The sequence below is a fragment of the Saccostrea echinata genome, unplaced genomic scaffold (assembly GCF_033153115.1).
Source record: "Saccostrea echinata isolate AGI-Se365-2 ecotype Australia unplaced genomic scaffold, CSIRO_AGI_Sech_v1 ptg000009l, whole genome shotgun sequence".
Taxonomy (NCBI): Eukaryota; Metazoa; Mollusca; class Bivalvia; order Ostreida; family Ostreidae; genus Saccostrea; species Saccostrea echinata.
The window spans coordinates 11,663,360-11,685,101 of record NW_026889758.1 but is presented as its reverse complement, the minus strand read 5'-3'; the positions used below and the strand labels follow the sequence as shown (position 1 = coordinate 11,685,101).

The following is a 21,742-nucleotide window of genomic DNA, read 5'->3' as shown; positions in this document are numbered from 1 at the left end:
ATTTGATAATCCACAAATACCCATCCACCTATTCTAGGTCTTTTCGACTTTTTCTTCCTACAATATTTTTCTACTAAAAAACCACAACTGTTGCACAAGAAATACAAAGTTAACTTCCTCAGCAAAAAAATCATAAAAACGCCCGCTCTAGCTAGTTGTTCTTATCCTTTAAACAATTTGTATAGATACACGCTTTTGATGATAAATTTCAATATTTCATAATAATTTTTAACACTGATTTGTCATTTTTAAACATAATAATTGTTTATGAAAAACGAACAATTTCAAGCTTAGGGAATCTTTGAAATTCGTGTCCAATTATAAATTTAGATCCGCCTCTTCGTCTAAGACGGAAAAATATACTTACTCACGCATGCGCTCTGGACTTGCCGCCATGTTTCATGGATCACAACATTGGACGAAAAAAGAAATCTTTATGCGTGTGTTGGGAACAATGATGTATAGGTAACACTTTGAAGGAATTTCATAAATTACTGTGATTCATCTTATATAAGAAAAATGGCGTGTTTGGCCAATTTGAAACAAGACATTAAATTCCTGGAAAGTGTTTTCCCAAAAGACCACAAAGTTTTCCAGATTTTGTCAGCCTCGGTTGATGAATTAACGTGTCGATTTATCAGTCGAGAAGGTCGGAAGTATGATGTTCACGCAAATATTATGGTAAGCTCAAGTGTGAAATGAGGCTTTTTTGTAATATCTTTTCATTCAAGTTTACTCTATGCAAGTCAGGAATCATGCGCAGTTTTTGTACAACTGAAGTTCAAGTATTTTGTCACTACAAGACCAGCTGTAAACCAGAACAAAAGGAAGTATATTTCCCTTTTTCATCCATCAGCCTCGTATGTGGTAACGAAGTGATTGTCTTTAATTTAAAAGTACTAAGAAAAATAGATTTATCGGTATTTTGTTTGATCAATTGAAATATTAAGCTTATATTTCCTGAATTTGAAATTATGTTCATTACTCTGCTATTATCTATGATTTATTATTAAGTATGAAAACAATATTCTTAATATCTTTGATAAGATGCTATGTTTACATTAATAGGAAACCTACCCTCAGTCAGCTCCAATCTGGTTCAGTGAGGATGACGATACCATTGTGAGCAATGTAATATCCAGTTTAAGTGATGCCCCACCAGATAAAAACAATGTGAGTATTGGATGTGTGAAATATATCCAGAATTCTTGTATGTGCAACTTAAAATTACAAAGTGAGATTCATTGGAGTATGATCAGCTCAGGGAGTGTAATTATTACTTATAGGTTTGTTACTGTCTACGGAAAAATATCTGGTTGATTTAATTTCATAGACAGTAAGGCAAGAGCCGAGATTGATCTACATGAAATATAAATAAATATTAACATTTGATATTTATTTTATTTATAAAGAGTATTAAAAGCTTCAGAATTTATAATACCATAACATATGTGATTGACCAAAAACAATATTTGAAATTCAGGAAAACTATTCTATTCATATTCAAATATTCATATATTAAGTATTTTTTCCCCAAAATGTTAATACCTACCATTTGCAGATCACCTTTAATTTTGTATGTATATATTTTATCAGTATAAATACTTCATGTTAAACTGTGTCCATATTTTAGGTAAGTATGCAACTTATAAGAGTTGGATATTAATAAGTAGAGAATTTACAGAGAGAAGATTTTTTTCACCTTTTTTTCTTGGAGTGTGATATTGCCATGTTACATAATTAAATAAAATGAAGCCTACTATCCTTTTAATAATTTCTGTGTTAGTTTGATTCCTTTCTTAGTTTTGAAAAATTGAACTGTTTTATCCAAAGTTTAGGGTCAAATCACTGCGTAGCTATAATACCATATCATTTACACTGAATCATGGATTATGTTAAGTTGGCCAGTTTGTATTATGTTACTGATACATGGTAATAAAAACTTTTTATTAAAAAGTAGAAATTTTTCCAATACATTTTATTTTTCAGATTCTTCATCAAATTCGTATATTGGTGTCTGAACTGTGTGAACTGTTTGATATGTCTGCCTCAGATTCCATAAGTCAACTTGATAAGTTCTTACGAGATAGAGTAAGTGCAGACATTTTTAGGTCACCTGAGTAACTCAGGTGACCTTTTGCTATCTGTTTTCGTCCATCGTCGTGCGTTAACTTTTGAACATTTTTAACTTCTTCTCTAGAATCGCTCAACCAATTTCAACCAAATTTGGTATATAGCATCTATGGGTGAAGGGGAACAAAAATTGTGAATTTCATGGTCCCTGCCCCCCCCCCCCCCCCCCCCCCCCCCCCCCGGGCCTGAGGGGTGGGGCTAAAACCACCAAAAATAATGCAATCTTTAAAAATCTTCTTCTTTACTCCTGAACATCAAGCAGTCAAACTGTTGGCATCATTGTAATAAGCATTGAGCCCTCTACCAAAATTGTGAAATTCATGGCCCCAGGGTCAGGGGTTCTGGCCCCAGGGCTGGGCTCTATTGATTATATAGTGAAAATGCATTAATTCTTTGAAAATCTTCTTCTCTGCTCCTGAGTATTAAATAAAGGAACTAAGTACATAGTTATGATGAGCAAAAGTGCCTTTTCCAAAATTGTGAATTTCATGGCCCCAGGGTCTGGGGTTCTGGTGTTAGGGCGGGGGGCTCTATTGATTATACAGTGAAAATGCATTAATTCTTTGAAAATCTTCTTCTCTGCTTCTGGATATTTAATAAAGTAACTAAGTACATAGTTATGATGAGCAAGAGTACCTTTTCCAAAATTGTGAATTTCATGGCCCCAGGGTCAGGGGTTCTGGTGTTAGGGCAGGGCTCTATCAACTATATAGTGAAAATGCATTAATTCTTTGAAAATCTTTTCCTCTGCTCCTGGGCATTAAGGTGATAAACTAAGTACATAGTTATGATGAGGAGGTAGGCCTCTTCCAGAATTTTGAAAGCCATGGCCCCTGGGTCAGGGGTTCTGGTGTTAGGGCGGGGCTCTATTGATTATATAGTGAAAATGCTTTAATTCTTTGAAAATCTTCTTCTCTGCTACTGGAGACTATTTAAACAAACTAAGTGCATGGTTATGATGCATAAGGATGCCTTTTCAGAAATTGTGAATTTCATGGCCCCAGGGTCAGGGGTTCTGGTGTTAGGGTGGGGCTCTATTGATTATATAGTGAAAATGCTTTAATTCTTTGAAAATCTTCTTCTCTGCTACTGGAGACTATTTAAACAAACTAAGTGCATGGTTATGATGCATAAGGATGCCTTTTCAAAAATTGTGAATTTCATGGCCCCAGGGTCAGGGGTTCTGGTGTTAGGGTGGGGCTCTATTGATTATATAGTGAAAATGCATTGATTCTCTGAAAATCTTCTTCTCTGCTACTGGAGATTATTTAAACAAACTAAGTGCATGATTATGATAGACAAGGATGCCTCTTTCAAAATTTTTAAATATATTGCCTCAGTTTTTGGGGTTCTTGAGGATGTGGGGAGGGGGGGGGAGGGGGGGCTCTATTGATTATATAGTGAAAAAGCATTAATTCTATTAATTAATCATTAACTATCCTGTCTGCTCCTTAGTGTTGAGCTGATAAATAAATTGCTTAGCTATGATGAAAATGGGAGCTTCGAACAGGATTTTTAAATCTTGTGGTCCTAGGGTCAGGGGTTCTGGCATAACGAGGGGGGGGGGGGGCTTTTGATAATATAGTGGAAAAGTGTTAATTCTTTGAAGTCCATAGTTATGATGATGAGGGTAACTCTTCCAAATTTGTAAATTTCTTGACCCTTAGTCTTGGGTTCTGGTGTTAGGGTAAGGCTTTGTTGATTCTGTAGTGAAAATGCATTGTACCTGTGAAATTCTTCTCTGCTTCTGGGCATATCGGAAGCAAACTGAGTAAAAGTTTAAATGATATGAGTAAGCGTATTTCTACCAGATTTTTAAACATCTGGACCATTCGTCTAAGCATTCTGGTCCTGGGCAGGGCTCTATTAACTTGTATTCTACTGAGAGAAGTTATTCCCCTTTTCCATTCACCTTTGATAATTAATCACTGTAAATAATGTATTTGAAAGGTTAATAGAATAAGATAATTATGCAAGAATGTTTATCGTATAATTAAAAAAGTACTTTCTTAGTTTTAATAATCAGGTAGACCTATAAGTAATAGATAAATAAAAATGAGACAAAAATAACTTATCTTATTAAAAGTTCTTCAAAGACCATAAGAGAGGTCAATGCTAGAGGTCTTAATATGGGTTTAAAAATAGTACAGAAGCACTAATAGTTTGTTAATAGTCTGCATGGTGATAGTGTTAAGTGGGGGACAGATTAGAACTTAATTTATGAGTTGATACTGAATACTAGACTAATTATTTTGTTGATCCTAATCTTCCTACTTCTCTTGCTTTAGGGCAACAATGCTTCATCTATCAGTGTATTTAACTTCTAAATTGTTGTATTATACTCAGGTGACCGTTAAGGCCCTTGGGCCTCTTGTTTTTTTTAAGTATAATATTGCATAAGGGATATAACCACTTTTTAGTAAATGCAGTTGTTTAAAGAAAGGTATGGTTTTAAATAAATTATTTATACATTATTTATAGGGTTGAAATAAAATTTTTTTGCTTTGTTAGACTACATCACACTGTTATCATTTAGTTTCTTATGTTATAATAGTACTGATTTTCCACACTCCATATGTATTTGTTGTCCTTTGTCAGGGTTTGATGATGGAGGTGAACGAGGAGAGTTCTGATGAGGAAGAAGAAGAAGATGAGGACCATTATGACATGGAGGAAGATATTCCATCGTATGTTTAACAATTAACTGCCATAAAGGAGTGTAATTTGAAAGGCTTTTAAGTCTATGAATAGTATATAATTTCTGTCCTGTTTTTCGTACAGTGTAGTATTAGCACTAAAACAAATTACCGCCCAATAGGAACCACAAATAAATAAATATACATAAATCAATTGATAAATGAAATACTGTAACAGAATATCCCAACTCCTTTTTTTGTTAGTTTTTTTATCATAGTCTTTTAAGAAATGCAGATGGCAAAAAAAAAATGTGTTAACTTTTGTTAAGATAAACAGGAATGGGTTAGCCAAAAATTTTGTATCACGATATATCACAAATTTTTCCAGAAAAAGCAATAATATCATATTTTAAAAAACAATTTTTACTATGATTTTCAATGAATTTCCATAATTTTCCTAGAATATATAGTGTGAAAATATAAGTTCACTTTTTAAAAATTTTTATTAATATATAATTATAAAGCATTTTGGATGCTAGGATGCTGCTGTTTTACTGTTTTACAATATATATATATATATATATATATATATATATATATATATATATATATATATATATATATATATTACAATTCCTGTAATTGTAATTCAAGAGTTTGAACAAAAAATTTTATTGTTTTTTTTGGGGGGGGAATTTTTATTTATGTATAAGTTTAATACTGATATTTCAGTCTTTGTATCACAGTTTGTATCGTGCAATAAAAAATTATGATATGCTGGTATACCAATAAATCACACATCCCTAAAGATAAATGTGGGCAGTAATATAGTATTTGAACAAACATAGAGAAGGAATGAAGAGAGACATTGCTTCTATAAAAAATAATGTAAATTGAATAGATTTGGTACTACTGACACTTCTAATTTATGAATGTTAAAAGAATGGTTTAAGTATTTTTCTGATAAACAGGAGTGAACAGAAGATGAAAGAAGTAGAAGGGATTGATACAGAACAAGTCATGGTGCTAGAAAGGTTACGACAAAACCAGAGGCAGGATTATCTTAAGGTAGGTCACAACTGAGATAATCCAATGAAGGTTACGACAGAACCAGAGGTAGAATTATCTTAAGGTAGGTCATGAGATAATCCAATAGAGGCTATGACAGAATGAGAGGCAGGATTATCTCAACTAGATAGGAAACTTCAGAGACAGAATCCAGTGAAGGTTATGACGGAACCACAGGCAGGATTATCTCAGGTAGGTCACAGAGGCATAATTTATGCCCTGTTCACACGTAGAGTTTAATACGAGTTAAACCCAAGTTACTGCAAATTAAATTTGAACCGCATTCACATGGAGAATTTAATGCAAATTAGTTTAATTCAAATCAATTTACTGCGCATCAAATTACTTCGCGTAAGCCCAGTGTGAGCGCTAAGCAAAGCTAATTTGAATTCAATTCTGACACATGCGTAATGGCAAAATTAATTCACCTACCACATGTCCATGGTCAGATATAGGTACTTATGCTATTTTTGAGTGAAAAACAAAGAAAAATTGTTTATCTCGAAAAATGCACACAGATACTATGACATTATTCCAGTATGTGGAATATGCTGGTATTTTTCATAATGTATTATGACAAACAGTGCATATGCTAAATAGCATAGACTTATCTCTTAAATGTCAAAATAATGTTATATATTGGCATTATGAAGTCAAAGGTCAAGGGACACAAGGTGGGTACCATGAATATACAAAAGCTAAAGTCCAAAGCATTTTATGTGCAAAATATCAAATCCATACCTTTTACAGTTCTCGAGATACAAGGTGTGACAGATGGACAGACAGACAAACATCGGGTAAAGTGATCCCTAAGTGTCACTCTGCTCTGCAGGCGACACAAAAATTCTTACACAAGCACAAAGTATTCAGCATGTAACTAGTTTACACAAATATTACTGAAGAAAACTTAGTAACTGATGTTAATGTATTGTAGGGATCTGTAACTGGTTCAGTCCAGGCCACTGACCGGTTAATGAAGGAACTGAGGGATGTATACAAATCAGAGAGTACTAAAATGGGTGAGTTACCATCAGGCATTGATTATAACTTCCCCTTTTAAAGTCGATGAAGGGAAATTTCTGTACATGAAGTTGTGATCAATGGCTGTTTAGGTCAGTCTGATTAAACATTTCATCTTTTCTGAGGCCAAATAAAAAAATATGTGTGGTTCCGGTTACCCGACCTTCCCTATTTTATACCCCCGACCCTAAACATTTTTTTGGCAATTTTCATATTTTTTTTCGGAATTTCCCCCGATTTCCATCAATGGCTCCAGTTTAAGTTTTAGTTTCAGCAATGACGGCCTCCTTGCAAAACATAGTGCAAGTGTTTAATAGTGTTAAATCCAAAGTATGTAGCATGTAGGTGTCCCCTACCAATATTGACTAGTATATTATCACACCACATCTAAATGCCATTTGCAAAGCAGTGATAGGTCTTATTTAGAAAAAAAATAAGAAAATCATTTTGTTTAAAAAAAAAAAAAAAAAAAAAAAAAAAATCCCTACCTACCTACCCTAATTTTTTAGGAAGTGTAACCGGAACCACACATATTTTTTTGTTTGGCCTGATCTAGTTTTCAGATTTTTTTTTTTTTTTCAATATCACTTCGAATTTTTCTTTATATAAGGGTAATTGATATATTTTGTTTTTGCTTTGAAAATCAACATAAAAAGACTGATTCCCTGTTAAAAGGTGCATCAATTTGATGAACTGACATATACCTATTCAGAACACCCAATTTTTTTAATCTCATGAAAAGTTAAGATACGTTCAAATTAAAATCATGAATATTCATTACGCAGTGTAGTAAAGATTACATATAAGGAGGTGGGGCCTAATTTATATGGGAAATATTACTTGTCAATGCGAGATCATGGTAAAAATTTATGCATTTAGTATACAGTGAGAAGTGGACCATGTTACTTTTTCATAGTGAAAAATGTATAAGTAACAGAATATTGCAGATATTTTATAGACCATTAATTTAAATGAAATTTCTTTCTAAAAAATGAATTCATTTATTTTATCTACATTAAGAGTTAACAACTGGAAAAGTGATACTGCATATTTGTTTAAAGGTACACTCTTCATAAATCAATCTATTGCAAGGGCACACAATCAATGGATCATTATGACCTTTTAAACATGAACTTCTAAGGCTTTATTATTTTGGAAGAGTTCTGTGAACCTGATGGAATGTTGCAAATGAATTAAATATTGAAGAAATGATGCCTGCATCAGACAATTTTGTTTGAGAATATAAATTGGCGTATTAAAAATTTAACGCAATCACTGGATATGGAGTTGTTGGAGTATTCTTGAATTAGCACTACACACTAACATGCTGTATATTGTATTTGTAAATGATTTCTTTGTGATATTCATGAATTAACACATCATTGTCCATGCCAAAGCCGCTAAAATATCAAGCCTGTTTTTAAGCACACATACAGTATACCCTGATAGTCGAGGGATTTTGTTGTAAAACCACTACTTGTTCATTTGTGCTTCACACTTAAGTAAAAATACAAAGTAATCGGAATCCCCAGTAAACTTCTCCCGTCAATTTGCTTCATAATCAAAAGATGTCTCGGTACTTTTCCTCATGACACCAGACAAAAATAAATGAAACCAATGTTAAAATTTATTGATATTTTGTTGGTGACAAATTGTTATTTATTGGAGAATAGTGGCATTGGCATTTCTTTAATCTTTTCAATAACCATAGTAGAATTCTGTTTTTATGGCAGTAGACCAGGAAAAAACTTAACATGTAAACTTAAAAAGATGATTTTAACAATTGGTTATTCTGCAGGTGTACATGTATATGCAAAAACAATGAGATTGCCACATCACTCGACCGATCTAAATATAGAATTACGTTGTCCCAAGTATTGAGTCTGAGATTGCCTCATCACCCGACCAATCTAAATATAGAATTACATTGTCCCAAGTATTGAGTCTTTATCCACACTACCCTTATCCAATATAAGTGAAGTTCTAAAAATTAACACCCATCTTATAAAGAATATATTTTTATCACAAAAATTCCTTTGTGCACAGGGTATGAAATAGAATTGTATCACAAATTAACTGGACTCACCTCAGAAAATAGGCTTCGTCTTGGGGAACTGGAATCTTGCTGACTCCTCAATGATAACTACATAATATGTACATGTATTTGCCCTATTTTATATGTTTCATACAAATAAATCTTTCTTATGGCCCTGAATGTGTTATTGCTATTTTGAGTGATTGTAGTTTGCAAACTTCAAACCTTGATAGTAGTGTTCTTGAAGTCATCCTTAAGAATTGTTCCAAGATGGCCATCAAAGGGCTGTCAATGAGTTCTTTCTTTTCGAATTTACAGGATATGTATGTTATGTACATTAGATTTAATATTTGTATACAAATGAACATTGTAGCCCATAAACCTGTTTCCTCTGTAAAGTGTTAAAATTGGCTATTTACATATGTACCCTTTTTTTAGGTCAATGCAAGTAGTAATGCATATTTTAATTCACTGTAATTTTAATTTTCCTTTCTCTTTGCCAGGTATATTTTCCGTTGATCTAGTCAATGACAGTTTATATGAGTGGAATGTGAAGTTAAAAAAGTAAGAAGTTTCTAATTCTATTATAATAATAAAATAAAACAGGCACATATATATACAGTATAGTTGTAAATTCTACTTAATACTTGCATCTGATTTATCTCTGTAAAGATAACACAAATTGATGTAAAGTACTTTCTGTTTACATAAACTATGCGAATGAGTTAAAGATTTTGTAAATCTGATTCAGAATAATGTACAGTAAACTCATTTAATTGAACATGGTTAATGCAAATTCTTATCTGTACATTTAGTAATAATGTTCGTTGTCATTTGTAATACAATATGCTTATATAATACATTTAATGTACATAATAATGTTTGATGTTCTTTTCAGGGTTGACTCAGATAGTTCCCTCCATCAGGATCTCTTACAGTATAAAAAGGAACATGGCAAAGATCACATTCTCCTCAACTTTACCTTTAAGGTAATCTACATAATCAAAATTTCTCAATAATGGAAAATGGGGTACAACTGATAAATTTGAAATATTAAAAAAAATCTTTGGTGTTTTGTACTTTTTTCCCATTCTGTAGACATACTTTTTCTGCAATTAATTAACCCTATGTAAACAAATTTTCTGCAGAAATTTGTCAAAGCATACTTCAATAAAGACGTGCAGTTGCAATTCAAGAAATCTGCATAATTTTCTTCTCGCAGATTGAACAGAAATTGTAATTCCACGGAATTATGACCCTGTGGAAAAGAGTATGTTTACAATAATTGGATTTGATATTTTCAACATGTATGTTTTCCATTCCCTCAATGAATATTTTAAGATAGGAAAGAAACAAATCACTGAATAAAGATCAAACACAAATCATGGGTTTCTCTAACATATTGTATTTGAAGTTGGAAAACTGATACATTAACTTTATGTAAAAAATAATTGATACATACTGGTAATTATTTGAATGTTTCATTCATTAGTAAGAAAGTTTAGATTTACACATCAAATGGTAAAGTAGTGTGTTATTTTTACAAGCATCACACAACTGATTTGCCTATGAAATATAATTGTTAAAAAAAGATGATGATAGTAGTTTTATTTTTGAATTTCCAGGATAATTTCCCCTTTGAGCCCCCATTTGTGCGGGTTGTAAATCCAGTCTTAAATGGAGGTTATGTCTTACATGGAGGAGCTATCTGTATGGAGTTATTAACTCGACAAGTAAGTTCTTAAATGGAGGTTATGTCTTACATGGAGGAGCTATCCGTATGGAGTTATTAACTCGACAAGTAAGTTCTTAAATGGAGGTTATGTCTTACATGGAGGAGCTATCTGTATGGAGTTATTAACTCGACAAGTAAGTTCTTAAATGGAGGTTATGTCTTACATGGAGGAGCTATCTGTATGGAGTTATTAACTCGACAAGTAAGTTCTTAAATGGAGGTTATGTCTTACATGGAGGAGCTACCTGTATGGAGTTATTAACTCAACAAGTAAGTTCATTGTTTTCCTTGCTGTACTAGTTTTTATTGGAGGATGGGGGAGGGGTAGAAATTGTTTTAAATCCTAAAGCTTACATGGACTAAATTAAAAATTGAAAAATTTAAATTCCAAGAAAAGGAATGATACACAGTATTACTAAAAGCTGATACAAAGTATAAATATGGTAAAACAGGTTCTCTTCAGTGATTCTAACCTAAGGATTATTATTTTAAACCCTTAGATATTTTTTTGTGTCTTGGTTGATATTAGTAATGCAGAAATGGGCCTATATTACAGGGTTGGAGTAGTGCCTATGGTATGGAGTCAGTGATTTTACAGATCAGTGCCACACTGGTCAAGGGCAAGGCCAGGATCCAGTTCAGTGCTTCTAAAGTAGGTCACTTACCTGTATACACCTTATTTTGGTACTAGGTGATTATTAGGAATCAGTTACTTGTCCGTGTGAATCTGTGGTTTTATAAAATCAGATGGTTGCCCTTAGATAGACACTTCACTTTTGATATGAAAGATTAAGTGAATGTTTTTTGTTTATGGTTTTGCTGGACAAAACATAATGGTTTGATCATTTCAGTACTCTTCTGAAAACATTTTATCAAACTGTCTCTATCCTAAACTAGGTAAACTAGGCCCTTTCACTTTGATATCTTACTTTTCAGAATCAGTATAGCTTAGCACGAGCCCAACAGTCTTTCAAATCCCTGGTGCATATACATGAAAAAAATGGTGAGTGAAGACTTTTGTTATCATCTGTCTTGGATAAAGATCTGCTCAGGTGTTACATCAGAGAATAGAAACAAAATCATTTTGATTCTAATCACATAAACATAATAAAGATTTTGTTTTGTCCAAATACAGTGACTCTCAATGGCCCAAACTCAGATTTCTTCAAGTTCTTGATCTCTCAAAGTGAAACCGGTCCATTTTTTTTCCCCTATATACATGTATAACTAAGCAAATTTACTCCCAATCTCTCCAACTTCAGATCTCTCGAAGTTCTCTTTCTCTCGAACCAAGACCTGGGTCCTGTTACACAGTTTTCATTGTTTTTCACTCTTGATCTCTCGAAGTGTTGATTGCACATATATGCCAATCGAGCATGTAATTAATTCAGCTAGGATTTACATGAACAACAGTGAATGCCTGGGACTAGAGTGGAGTTTACATAGGTGACACTACACCCATGAGTCGTCCAAGAGTCGATAATTAAATAATTTGGTTTAATTGTCAATTTTAAAGAAAAGTTCATGACAGATTTTAAAAAGAAGCCAGTGAGATGATGATTTTGAGAATTTCGAAAATTTCTCATGAGTTATGAAACTTTATCGTTTATTCTATTTATACACGATCAGAGTAAGAAAACCATTTCACAATTTTCTAATCTCAATAACTGAATAGAACACTGAGCAATCTGGTCCTAGGAGGGGGGGGGGGCTGTCCTTCTAAGCATAGCAATGAAATAAAAACAAATAAATATTGAAACTGAAAGATTTTTTTTCTCATTTAATCAAGATACGATCTTTGTTGTTGAAATAAAGTGAAATACCAGTAAATAGGGAAGAAAAATGTGGTAGAATATTTTCAACAAATACTTCCATTCAACATAATAACAGAACCATAATGATTGGACCTGAAAATTACAGATTCCTTTCGCCTTTCAAACCCCTCTATCTCAGGAAATGTTTTTAAGGTCCCTTGATCTTCAAGAGGATGAGAGTCACCTGTAGAGAATATTATAGGTGTATTGAACTTATATAAAAGTGTACATGGTGCATGAGCTGGAGATGAGGGCATTCTGTGTCTCTGAAAGTATAACACGATTATAATTATTATGTTAACTGCTGTTTGTATACAACAATTTAGTTAATCCCAAACCTAGTGTTGTACCGATAATCAGAAAACATCGATTGTCGACGAAAAAATGCTACCGATTTTGATGATCGATTATAATTTTTCATAATCGATCATCGGAAACATACTTCTAATACAATACATTCCGGAATTATCCATTTCTGGTTTAAAATTTATTTCTTCTTAATGAAAGAAAATGGCGTCTGCATCTGTTACTAGCCAACTAGCACGAAGAAGAAGTGATTAAGAACCGAAAGATGCATACATAAGGCTGAAAAAAAAATTATGTTTGTTTCCTGTAACCCGACCGACCCATTCAATTTACCCCCGGGTGGATTTTTTTTGCTGCCAAATCTGTGTTTGCTCTTTGCCAGACTTTGGTTTGATCAATCAGTTGAGTCTTTTTACTCAAAAAATATTAATTGTACCTTTTATTTTTTCAGATTTAAAATATGCAACTTAGTCAAGATTTACCTTAAATATAAAAAGTACTCAATCCCCCCCCCCAACTTTTTGAAGTTCGTTTTCGCGCTAGGCAGCCATGTTGGGTGTCCACTATAAATATAACACTTGGATAATTCAGTCCCGGGATGTTTGACCCCTTTATTTATATAACAAGCAAAAAAAAAAAAAATTCCCGACCTACCGACCCTTGATTTCTTTGGGAATGTTACAGGAAACAAAAAACATTATTTATTTAGGCCAAGAAAGTGTAAAAGAAGCAAAACAACAAAGAAAATAATATATATTTTATATATTCATGTTAAAGAAATAATTGTAATAGTCTGCTTTTTGTATACAAAATTGTGAAATCCGATTATAATCGGTAAAATCGCATCGGAAGCAGTAACCGATTCCAACCGATGATCGATTATGAAAATTAACCGATGTCCAATCACTACCCAAACCTGTTTGTAGGTTTGTTTCTAAATGAAAATCTTGAATCAAGCATTATATCAAAAAGCATTTTAATGACTCCAAAGTACCAGTTCATGTAATTGTTTTTTTTAATTAATTTGAAGATTTGTTAGAAACTTTTTCTTTAAGATCTTTATCAATGATATGTCTGTATTTCTTGTCAGATATTATATATTAAAAAATACATTGCACAAGATAAAGGTTTCTGTGGTGTAATCTGTAGCTTGTTGGACACATTGTAGAGTTTGGAATGTTTTGAGGAGTTCTCAATTAAGTAATGCAGACTCTGTTTAATAAATTGCCAAGATTTTAAGATGATTTTTATAACAGACTACTTATTAGAGAATATTAGCTAAATAATAAATAGAGGATATTCAATGTTTTGTGGTTGGATCTGTCTGTCTGTCTGTCCCTCTGTCTGTCAGTCTGTTCCACTTGGTTTTCCGCACTTTTTTCCTAAACGCTTGCAGATATTGAGCTGATTTTTGGTATGTGAGTGTATCTTGATCAGTTACAGATCAAGTTTGCATTTCGTTCCGCTTCATTGATTTTTGATGGAATTACGGCCTTTTCAATTTTTACAGGTTTTCCGCAATTTTCTTCTAAACGCTTGTAAATATTGAGCTGATTTTTGGTATGTGGCTTTACCTTGATTAGTTATAGATCAAGTTTGCATTTCGTCCCGCTTCATTATTTTTTGATGCAATTATGGCATTTTGAATTCTTAACGGGAACGGAACCAGATTACACTTGCCGGTAGGGGACTAGTATTGCTAATGCAATACTCTCAGAATGCTTGTTGTTGTAGCAAATATTGTCATAAAATATTATGAACACTTAATTGAATTTTTTTTTGATTTTAGGTTGGTTTACACCCCCAAAGGAGGATGGCTAACCTAGGACAAATCACCCCATCAACTACACATCTCATCTTTCACCTTTCTCTGTATCATCTCTGTTCATATCGGGGATATTGGGAGATGTTAAATTGAGGTTCTATTAGTGTCAGGCAACACTGTGTTTTAATGTCAGACCAAATGGACTATCATGTTTAATTAGACTGCAGTTTTCTCTATGTGAGGAAACTGCAATGACATGGAATGGCTGCATTGTGGGGGAAAAAAATCAAGAATGACTGCAAGCCCTGTTTTTATTGTCTTCAAGATATGCAAGTTTATTGACATGTTTTGAAATATTATTTCAACAGTTCATACATTGTACACCAGTTGTATGAAAATTTAAGATTTCACCCTACATTATAATTATACAGTGTTAATGTATACCATAGAGAGAGAATGATTTGCTTCTGTATGTTGGTTCTGTATGCAATTAACCAACTATCTGTTAAATAAAGATTAGATAATTATTATTTGTCAGTATCTGATTTTTGCCAAATAAAATTAAATGATCAAATTTAATAGAAAGCTGGAGTTAAGAACAACTCCATTCTAGAATATGGCATATTTTAAATGAAAGGGAGATAACCTTGGAAGTTGTTTCCAGAGCCAAATGAATGCAATTTTTCAGAATCAATTAATTCAGTTTCTTGTCCAGAATGATTCAGAATAAGCTAAATCTGTCAATTTTCCTTGTCTTTGGTTGATCAAATCTAACCCAGGAGATATTTTCCGATTTCCATTGGGGGTGGATGAAGTGTCGACTGACACGCTCCCTCTCCTTCTGTGAGCGGGGGCGGGGAGAGTCACTGGTGTAGAAGAAGGGTTGGGTGTCTACGTTTGAGCTGGCTGACAGCTGTCGTACAGGGACTGGCGGGATATGAACACTACGGCAGTAAGGCAGGCGATGCTGAAATGATGCATTTCTGAAGAAGAAAAACCAGATAAATACTGTGAACTTCCTAAAGACATGGAAACTATCTTATGAACTTGCTGGAGTTGAGCCTAGAGCATTCTATGAAAAAGAATACTTTTTTCATGATTGAAAAACGACTAAACAAGCGACTGATACTGTTATGGGTGGACATGTATCATACTTGGACCAAAAGGTCATTTTACCTTTTGACAATTTCATTCTTCCACTTCTTTTCAAAATCTTTCTGCCACCTTTGTCTTTTGCTGTCTTTTTCCTCGCTCGTCCAGTTTCCTAAGGACGCATGCGCACTACATGTCTCCCTGTTCTGGAGGTTTCTCCGGATAATATGTAGGGGCAGACGGTGGGGGGAAATTGTTTTTCCAATGTCTGGGCGGGGCGCTGAGTGGAGCCAACGCTCACGTAATGCTGACGTTACTATAAATAGAAAACATTTATGCCAATTAAAACAGATAAAATAATGTGTTGTCGACAATGTCCCTATGAGGTTAAACGTATTACCACAACTTTACTTGAAGTAAGACTACACAGAGAAAGTGTGATGTAGACGAAACGCGAGGGTATTAGTTATCATTTTCAGTATTTCACAAAAGATATTTCTTCCCAATTAAAAAACTGAATATTACTTTCAACAAATAGGACCTTTGAATCTGGATCAGACTGGCATGAATGGTGGATAACATCTTTGAATTCATACAACCAGTTCTATCCTATGAACAGCATTTATTGTTAAAGCAATGACCAGGTTCAATGTACTGACGAAAGATTTGAAACAAATTAAGGGTGCCGGAACTAAACGCATGCAAAAAATGTTGTTGCCCGATTTCAACCCCCTTAAGATTTCCACTACCAGTCAACCCCCTTAAGATTTCCACAACCAATCAACCCCCTTAAGATTTCCACTACCAGTGAACCCCCTTAAGATTTCCACTACCAGTCAACCCCGTTAAGATTTCCACAACCAATCAACCCCCTTAAGATTTCCACTACCAGTCAACCCCGTTAAGATTTCCACTACCAGTCAAGCCTTATGCAGGGTCTATCTGTGAACTACATCTCCCAGAATTAAAGGTTCTAAACTTTGTACATTCCCATTTTGTGAATGCATATGACCAAACTCAAATCGGCGTTCCCAGTCATGCACTGGATGACGCATGTAACAGTGTGTTTCTTGAAAAGTTCACATCTGTTGAAGTCTTTACCTAGCATTGACCAAATCTGCAAGGATATTGAATGTATGCAAGGATAATGTGACCATGCAAGATGATATTCTTCCTTATTTGAACTATAAAAATACTCCGCATAAAGATTAATTTTTGACTTGAGACTCTGGAAGGCGGTATATACACTCCAATAATCTCATGCAGTGTCGTCTATCCCTGAACATTCTGATGGAGCGATGTATCAGTAACGATTCTTTAGTGTGAAACATACTGTTCCTAAGTTTGTCATTGGGCCGGTGCTGCTTTGAAAGGAAGTCTTCACTACTATTCAATCTTATCTTCTCCAGGGAATCCTTAAAATAAAAGAAAAATCAAAGTACTAAAATTACTCACAGTATTGTCGGTACTCCGGTGACATATTCCCCCGTCTATACGTCTATACAAATGAAGAAATATCGAGAGGAATTTACCCAGCTAATCTGGGTCCTACAAGTCTCTATGTAATCTGTGTTTTGATTTATCTGTTTTGAGTTGAAAAATCAATAGCGATCTGTCAATCGGAGGTACATTGTATTGATAATTCGTGAAAAATTAATAGAAGAGAACCGCCGTGAGAAAAAGAACCAAACATAAGTTCAACAAAACGCATGCACTTGTGGGGTAAATAATACACATCTAAAGGCTTTTGGCGAGACTTTTAAATAGTGGTAGAAATACACATCTGTTAGAAACCTGTATAGTACTACAATTTCACGGTTTATCCAAGATTAATTAAAATGGATCTTTAAGAAGATAATGTAAATTAGTGTTAAATTTAAATCCCCTGCACCCTGTGACATTAAGACTGCATAAAAACGGATATTTTCAAGCACATTTTGCATGTTACCATTACTTAAGTGAATAAAACCTTGCAGGAATAGAGGGTGGTTATCATTTATGTTTGAATTTTGCTCCTAACTTTCAATTCTAAAACCTGTCGATTTACATCTAGAAAAAATATGAAATAGAAAAACAGATTGTTCTGGTTTGAATATTGTGAAATCTGTAGACACGCTCAAGTGAGCTTTTATGGTCACCCGTTGTCCGGCGTCCGTCTGTCTGTCCGTCCGTCTGTTACTTTTACATTTTCGACTTCTTCTTCTTCTTCTAAAAAAAAAAAAAAAAAAAAAAAAAAAAAAAAAAAAAACACTGTAATTTTCTTGCCGTGAACTACTGGAAATTAAATTGATGAAACTTAAGGAGGTTGGATCCTGTTATCAAAAGTATTGAGAATTTTTTATGAAGTATATTTTTGAAATCTATACATATAGCTTAATTAAAAATCAAAACCAGAAATGGGGGTCAATGCGCTTCTTTTCGCGCTACGGAGCATTTAATATGACCCTTTTGCACTGTAATTACATCTAACACATAAATCAATGTTTCAAAGTTTTTCCTCTAAAATTTTTTATCCAAATAAATTATGGGAACAAACACAGTCTTTTTTCGTCTTGAATAGTCTCTTTAAAATTTGTGGCAACAAAAAAAGTTTCAAATTACTTCACATAGTCAATTATTTGACCTTTTTGCACTAAAAAAAATGCCATTTTTCCGGCAATAAAATTTTAACAAGCAATAAAATCATTTAAAAGTAATGACATTTTTCTGAATTGAAGCAAAATGGTTAAAATTGACTTGTATATTCAGAAAAGAAAATTAGAAGGGGGGGGGGGGGTCTGTGATGTTAATTTTTAGATATAACTTAAATAGTGTTAATTTTTAGCCTAAAGAGGGCTATTTTCCCCCCAGGACTTTCACAATATATTTGCTATATTTGTCTAATATGATGATAGAATTCATGACGGTTAATTTAATATATTATTTAGGACCAGCACAAAATATTTCAGTGTACAAAATAACTCTGTGCAGGCTGCATGTAAAAATAGGATTCCAAACTTAACAATACTGTAAATATTTCGAAAGAGAAAAAATTGAGTATTTAAATTTCCTCTCAAAAACCTTTCGCCACAAAATATAGTTCCTCACTTAATGATTTCAGTATGGAATTTAATCATGGGGTTTAAATTGAATATAGTTTAATTAGCATTGTAGAATCCAAACTGGATGTAAGAACTAAAACATTGAAACAGAATTTTTTAAATAGAGGTCAAGACAAAAATCTGATCAAAAGCTCAGGAACGAACCTCGTTAAGTGAGAACTTCTTGACGTAGAGTAGATTCTAACCTATTCAACTCATGACTCCCCGGGGATGGGTCACAATACCTAGGAGATCAAATTATTGCATGGAACTCTATAAGAATTTTTAGAAAAAAATCTATAGATAAATAATAGAACCATTAATTTGCAAACATTTCTAACTTAGTAATTTATGTGGCTTTAAGTATTTTTCCCCCAAATAAGAGACTACGGGTTCGCATTGGCTAAAATTAGGATTAAATTTTACATAATACATGTTTACAGGAAAAGAACTTTCTTCTCCATATCTGCAAGGCCGTGTTAGTCATTGATATTAAATTGAAACATCCAAATGGCGTGTGAATTCAGAGACCTAAGACTTAGGGCGGGGGGTAATGTGGAGTCACAATTTTTCATGGGAATATAACAATCTTTTAAAATCTTTTGAATATCAGAAGGGCTAAAAGTAAGTCAGATGAGCGTTGTGGCCCATGGGCCTCTTGCTGTTTTTTTTTAAAACAACGTACATTTCCCTTTCTCTACAACAATAAAACAGGAGGCCCATGGGCCACAACGCTTACCTGAGTTATTTTGGTCCTGTTGTTCTTTACAAGAATTTTGTAATACCTATTGTGGCCCCACTCTACCCCCGAAGGTCATGATTTGAACAATTTAGAGTCTACTTTACCTCAGAAAGCTTCCACATAAGTTTCAGTTTTTCTGGCCCAGTGGTTCTCGAGGAGAAGATTTTTGCTATATATTTAATGTAAAACTTGAATTCCCTATTGTAGCCCACCCTACCCCGGGGGTCATGATTTGAACAATTTAGAATGTACACTACCCCAGGATGCTTCCACATAAGTTTCAGCTTTTCTGGACCAGTAGTTCTTGAGGAGAAGATTTTTAAAGATTTTTGCTTTATATTTCAATGTAAAATTTGGATTCCCTACTGTGGCCCCACCCTACCCCCGGGGACATAATTTGAATAATTTAGAATCTGTAGATGCTTCCACATAAGTTTCAGCTTTTCTGAACCAGTGGTTCTTGAGAAGATTTTTAAAGATTTTTCCTATATGTTTCAATTTAAAACTTGGATTCCTTATTATGACCTCACCCTACCCCTGGGGGTCATAATATGAATAATTTAGAAGCTATACTACCCCAGGATGCTTCCACATAAGTTTCAGCTTTTCTGGCCCGGTGGTTCTTGAGAAGAAGATTTTTTAATCACCCTACCCGATCTTTGTCTTTTTTTTTTGATTATCTTGATTATTTCCCCTTGTAGAGGGGCTTAGTCCTTCATTTTAACAATTTAAACTCCCCTTTACCCAAGAATGCTTTGTACCAACTTTGGTTTTAGTTGGCCCAGAGGTTCTTGAGAAGAAGTTGAAAATGTGAAAAGTTTACGGACGGACGGACAGACGGACAACAGGTGATTAGAAAAGCTCCCTGGATATTTCAGCTCAGGTGAGCTATAAAATAAAATCTTGGAGCTGCTCCCGTAACTCAAAATACTAAGTTACATGAGTACTTGGTGTAGCTTAAAGTCATATATTGCGTATTTTTATTATAAATTCAGACTAACTAAAATTAAAAAGATCTTTCTATTTATTGTATTACTTTATATAAAGATAGGGCTTTCCTGTAAATTACACAATTTAAATCAATCATGCACGTTTCAAAGATATTAGAAATTTAAAACAATAACCGTATGTTAAACATGTGGTTAATCAAGTTCAAAGTCGGTGAAAATTTTAATTTGAACGTAAATAACATACATATAATGCTTATCTACACTTAATCTCATATTTTTATTTTTTAGCTCAGATAGGCCATATATATAACTTTAATTAGTTTCCTTTTTTTATATTGAAAAGTGAAATAACCCTTAATAAGTTACGATATATTTTTGTTCACTAGTGCTGACGTGTTTTTTTTTTTAAATTAAGCCTAGGATATATGAAACTTAGTCGTTTCTAAAGGTCAGTAGGTTCTTACCGTAAACGTCCATTTCGATGCTCAATGCAACCAAAAAGTAAAATGGTTCCAACGCAATAGAGAGAGAGAGGAAGAGAGAGAGAGAGAGATAGTGATATACCTTGAATGAAAATTTGTCCATATGTTTTACGAAAAACAGATCGATCGGAGAATCAATTGTCTGGCTTTTTTCTTTTATTCACTTTTAAATCACATCAAATTTTCTTTATGTTCATTTAGTGATGAAGCATTCTTTTCTGTCAGAATCAAGCATTACCTTAAAGAAAACATTATTTTACTTTGCTGTTTGTTATACATCGGAATTTGTCTTACCTCCACACTCATTGTTTTGTCTCAATTTACCACATTAACACTAGCATCGAAAACAGTTTCACCTCCATATTGTTCAAATCAGTAAATATTATTTCTTCATAAATTCAATTTCCAGCCATTGTAAATTGCCTTGAATTCATTTCCTTTTTCATTAGCCGGATTTTTAATTACATTTTGAGAGCGTCGATCTTAAAAGTTCTAAAGTTTAAAACTACAAAGAGAATAACAATGCGTAATTGCACGCATGGACTGGATCAGTTTTAAATGTCTATTTAATGGATAGGAGGTCTTGGACAATGCAGACCTGCTGCCTTTTATCCTCAGAAAACAATCCTATTGGATTGGGCTTTATTTTATGCAGTGTCGGACACCTATTTGCATTATCTAGTGGGTGATTTAATCAAAGCTGATTAGATTTAAAGATTAGGATAATAATATCTCATTGCTAGACACCTTTGTCTGTATTATTAATATTAAATATTTTCTTTACACAGTTACCAATTGTGATAAAGACCCCCCCCCCCCCCAAAAAAAAAAAAAGAATGAAAAAAAATGATGTCTAACTCCAGTGTATATCATCTAAATCTTAG

At 33.5% G+C, this 21,742-nt stretch overlaps 2 protein-coding genes across 3 annotated transcripts; one reads left to right on the top strand and one right to left on the bottom strand.

The window, feature by feature from the left end:
• Positions 1 to 376: 376 nt before the first annotated feature.
• LOC133181777 (ubiquitin-conjugating enzyme E2 Q2-like) lies at positions 377 to 15,039 on the top strand. Its single transcript, XM_061316366.1, has 12 exons — positions 377 to 681; positions 1,069 to 1,173; positions 1,990 to 2,091; positions 4,732 to 4,820; positions 5,741 to 5,837; positions 6,772 to 6,856; positions 9,396 to 9,456; positions 9,791 to 9,881; positions 10,518 to 10,625; positions 11,184 to 11,279; positions 11,564 to 11,630; positions 14,537 to 15,039. Exons 1-12 carry the CDS (start codon positions 520 to 522, stop codon positions 14,566 to 14,568), a joined length of 1,095 nt encoding a protein of 364 aa, XP_061172350.1. The 5' UTR covers positions 377 to 519; the 3' UTR covers positions 14,569 to 15,039.
• Positions 14,806 to 21,266, bottom strand: LOC133181779 (uncharacterized). Of its 2 annotated transcripts, XM_061316368.1 has the most exons (4): positions 21,153 to 21,266; positions 16,938 to 17,019; positions 15,689 to 15,920; positions 14,806 to 15,495 (listed from the first exon to the last, which is right to left on the bottom strand). In XM_061316368.1, exons 1-4 carry the CDS (start codon positions 21,162 to 21,164, stop codon positions 15,234 to 15,236), a joined length of 588 nt encoding a protein of 195 aa, XP_061172352.1. In that variant the 5' UTR covers positions 21,165 to 21,266; the 3' UTR covers positions 14,806 to 15,233. The 2 variants fall into 2 exon arrangements, with proteins under 2 accessions (XP_061172352.1, XP_061172353.1); XM_061316369.1 differs by lacking the exons at positions 16,938 to 17,019; positions 21,153 to 21,266 and adding an exon at positions 17,060 to 17,121.
• Between the last annotated feature and the right edge of the window lie 476 nt (positions 21,267 to 21,742).

What these genes read in the sequence shown, in the direction of transcription:
- LOC133181779 (XM_061316368.1), bottom strand. An exon ending in CAATGACAAACTTAGGAACA is followed by an intron (nt 15,921 to 16,937) that starts GTATGTTTCACA and finishes TTCTATTTATAG; the next exon opens with TAACGTCAGCATTACGTGAG. An exon ending in AAGAATGAAATTGTCAAAAG is followed by an intron (nt 15,496 to 15,688) that starts GTAAAATGACCT and finishes TTTCTTCTTCAG; the next exon opens with AAATGCATCATTTCAGCATC.
- LOC133181777 (XM_061316366.1), top strand. Translation starts at nt 520, where the DNA reads ATGGCGTGTTTGGCCAATTTGAAACAAGACATTAAATTCCTGGAAAGT. An exon ending in ATAAGTTCTTACGAGATAGA is followed by an intron (nt 2,092 to 4,731) that starts GTAAGTGCAGAC and finishes GTCCTTTGTCAG; the next exon opens with GGTTTGATGATGGAGGTGAA. An exon ending in TCCTCAACTTTACCTTTAAG is followed by an intron (nt 9,882 to 10,517) that starts GTAATCTACATA and finishes TTGAATTTCCAG; the next exon opens with GATAATTTCCCCTTTGAGCC.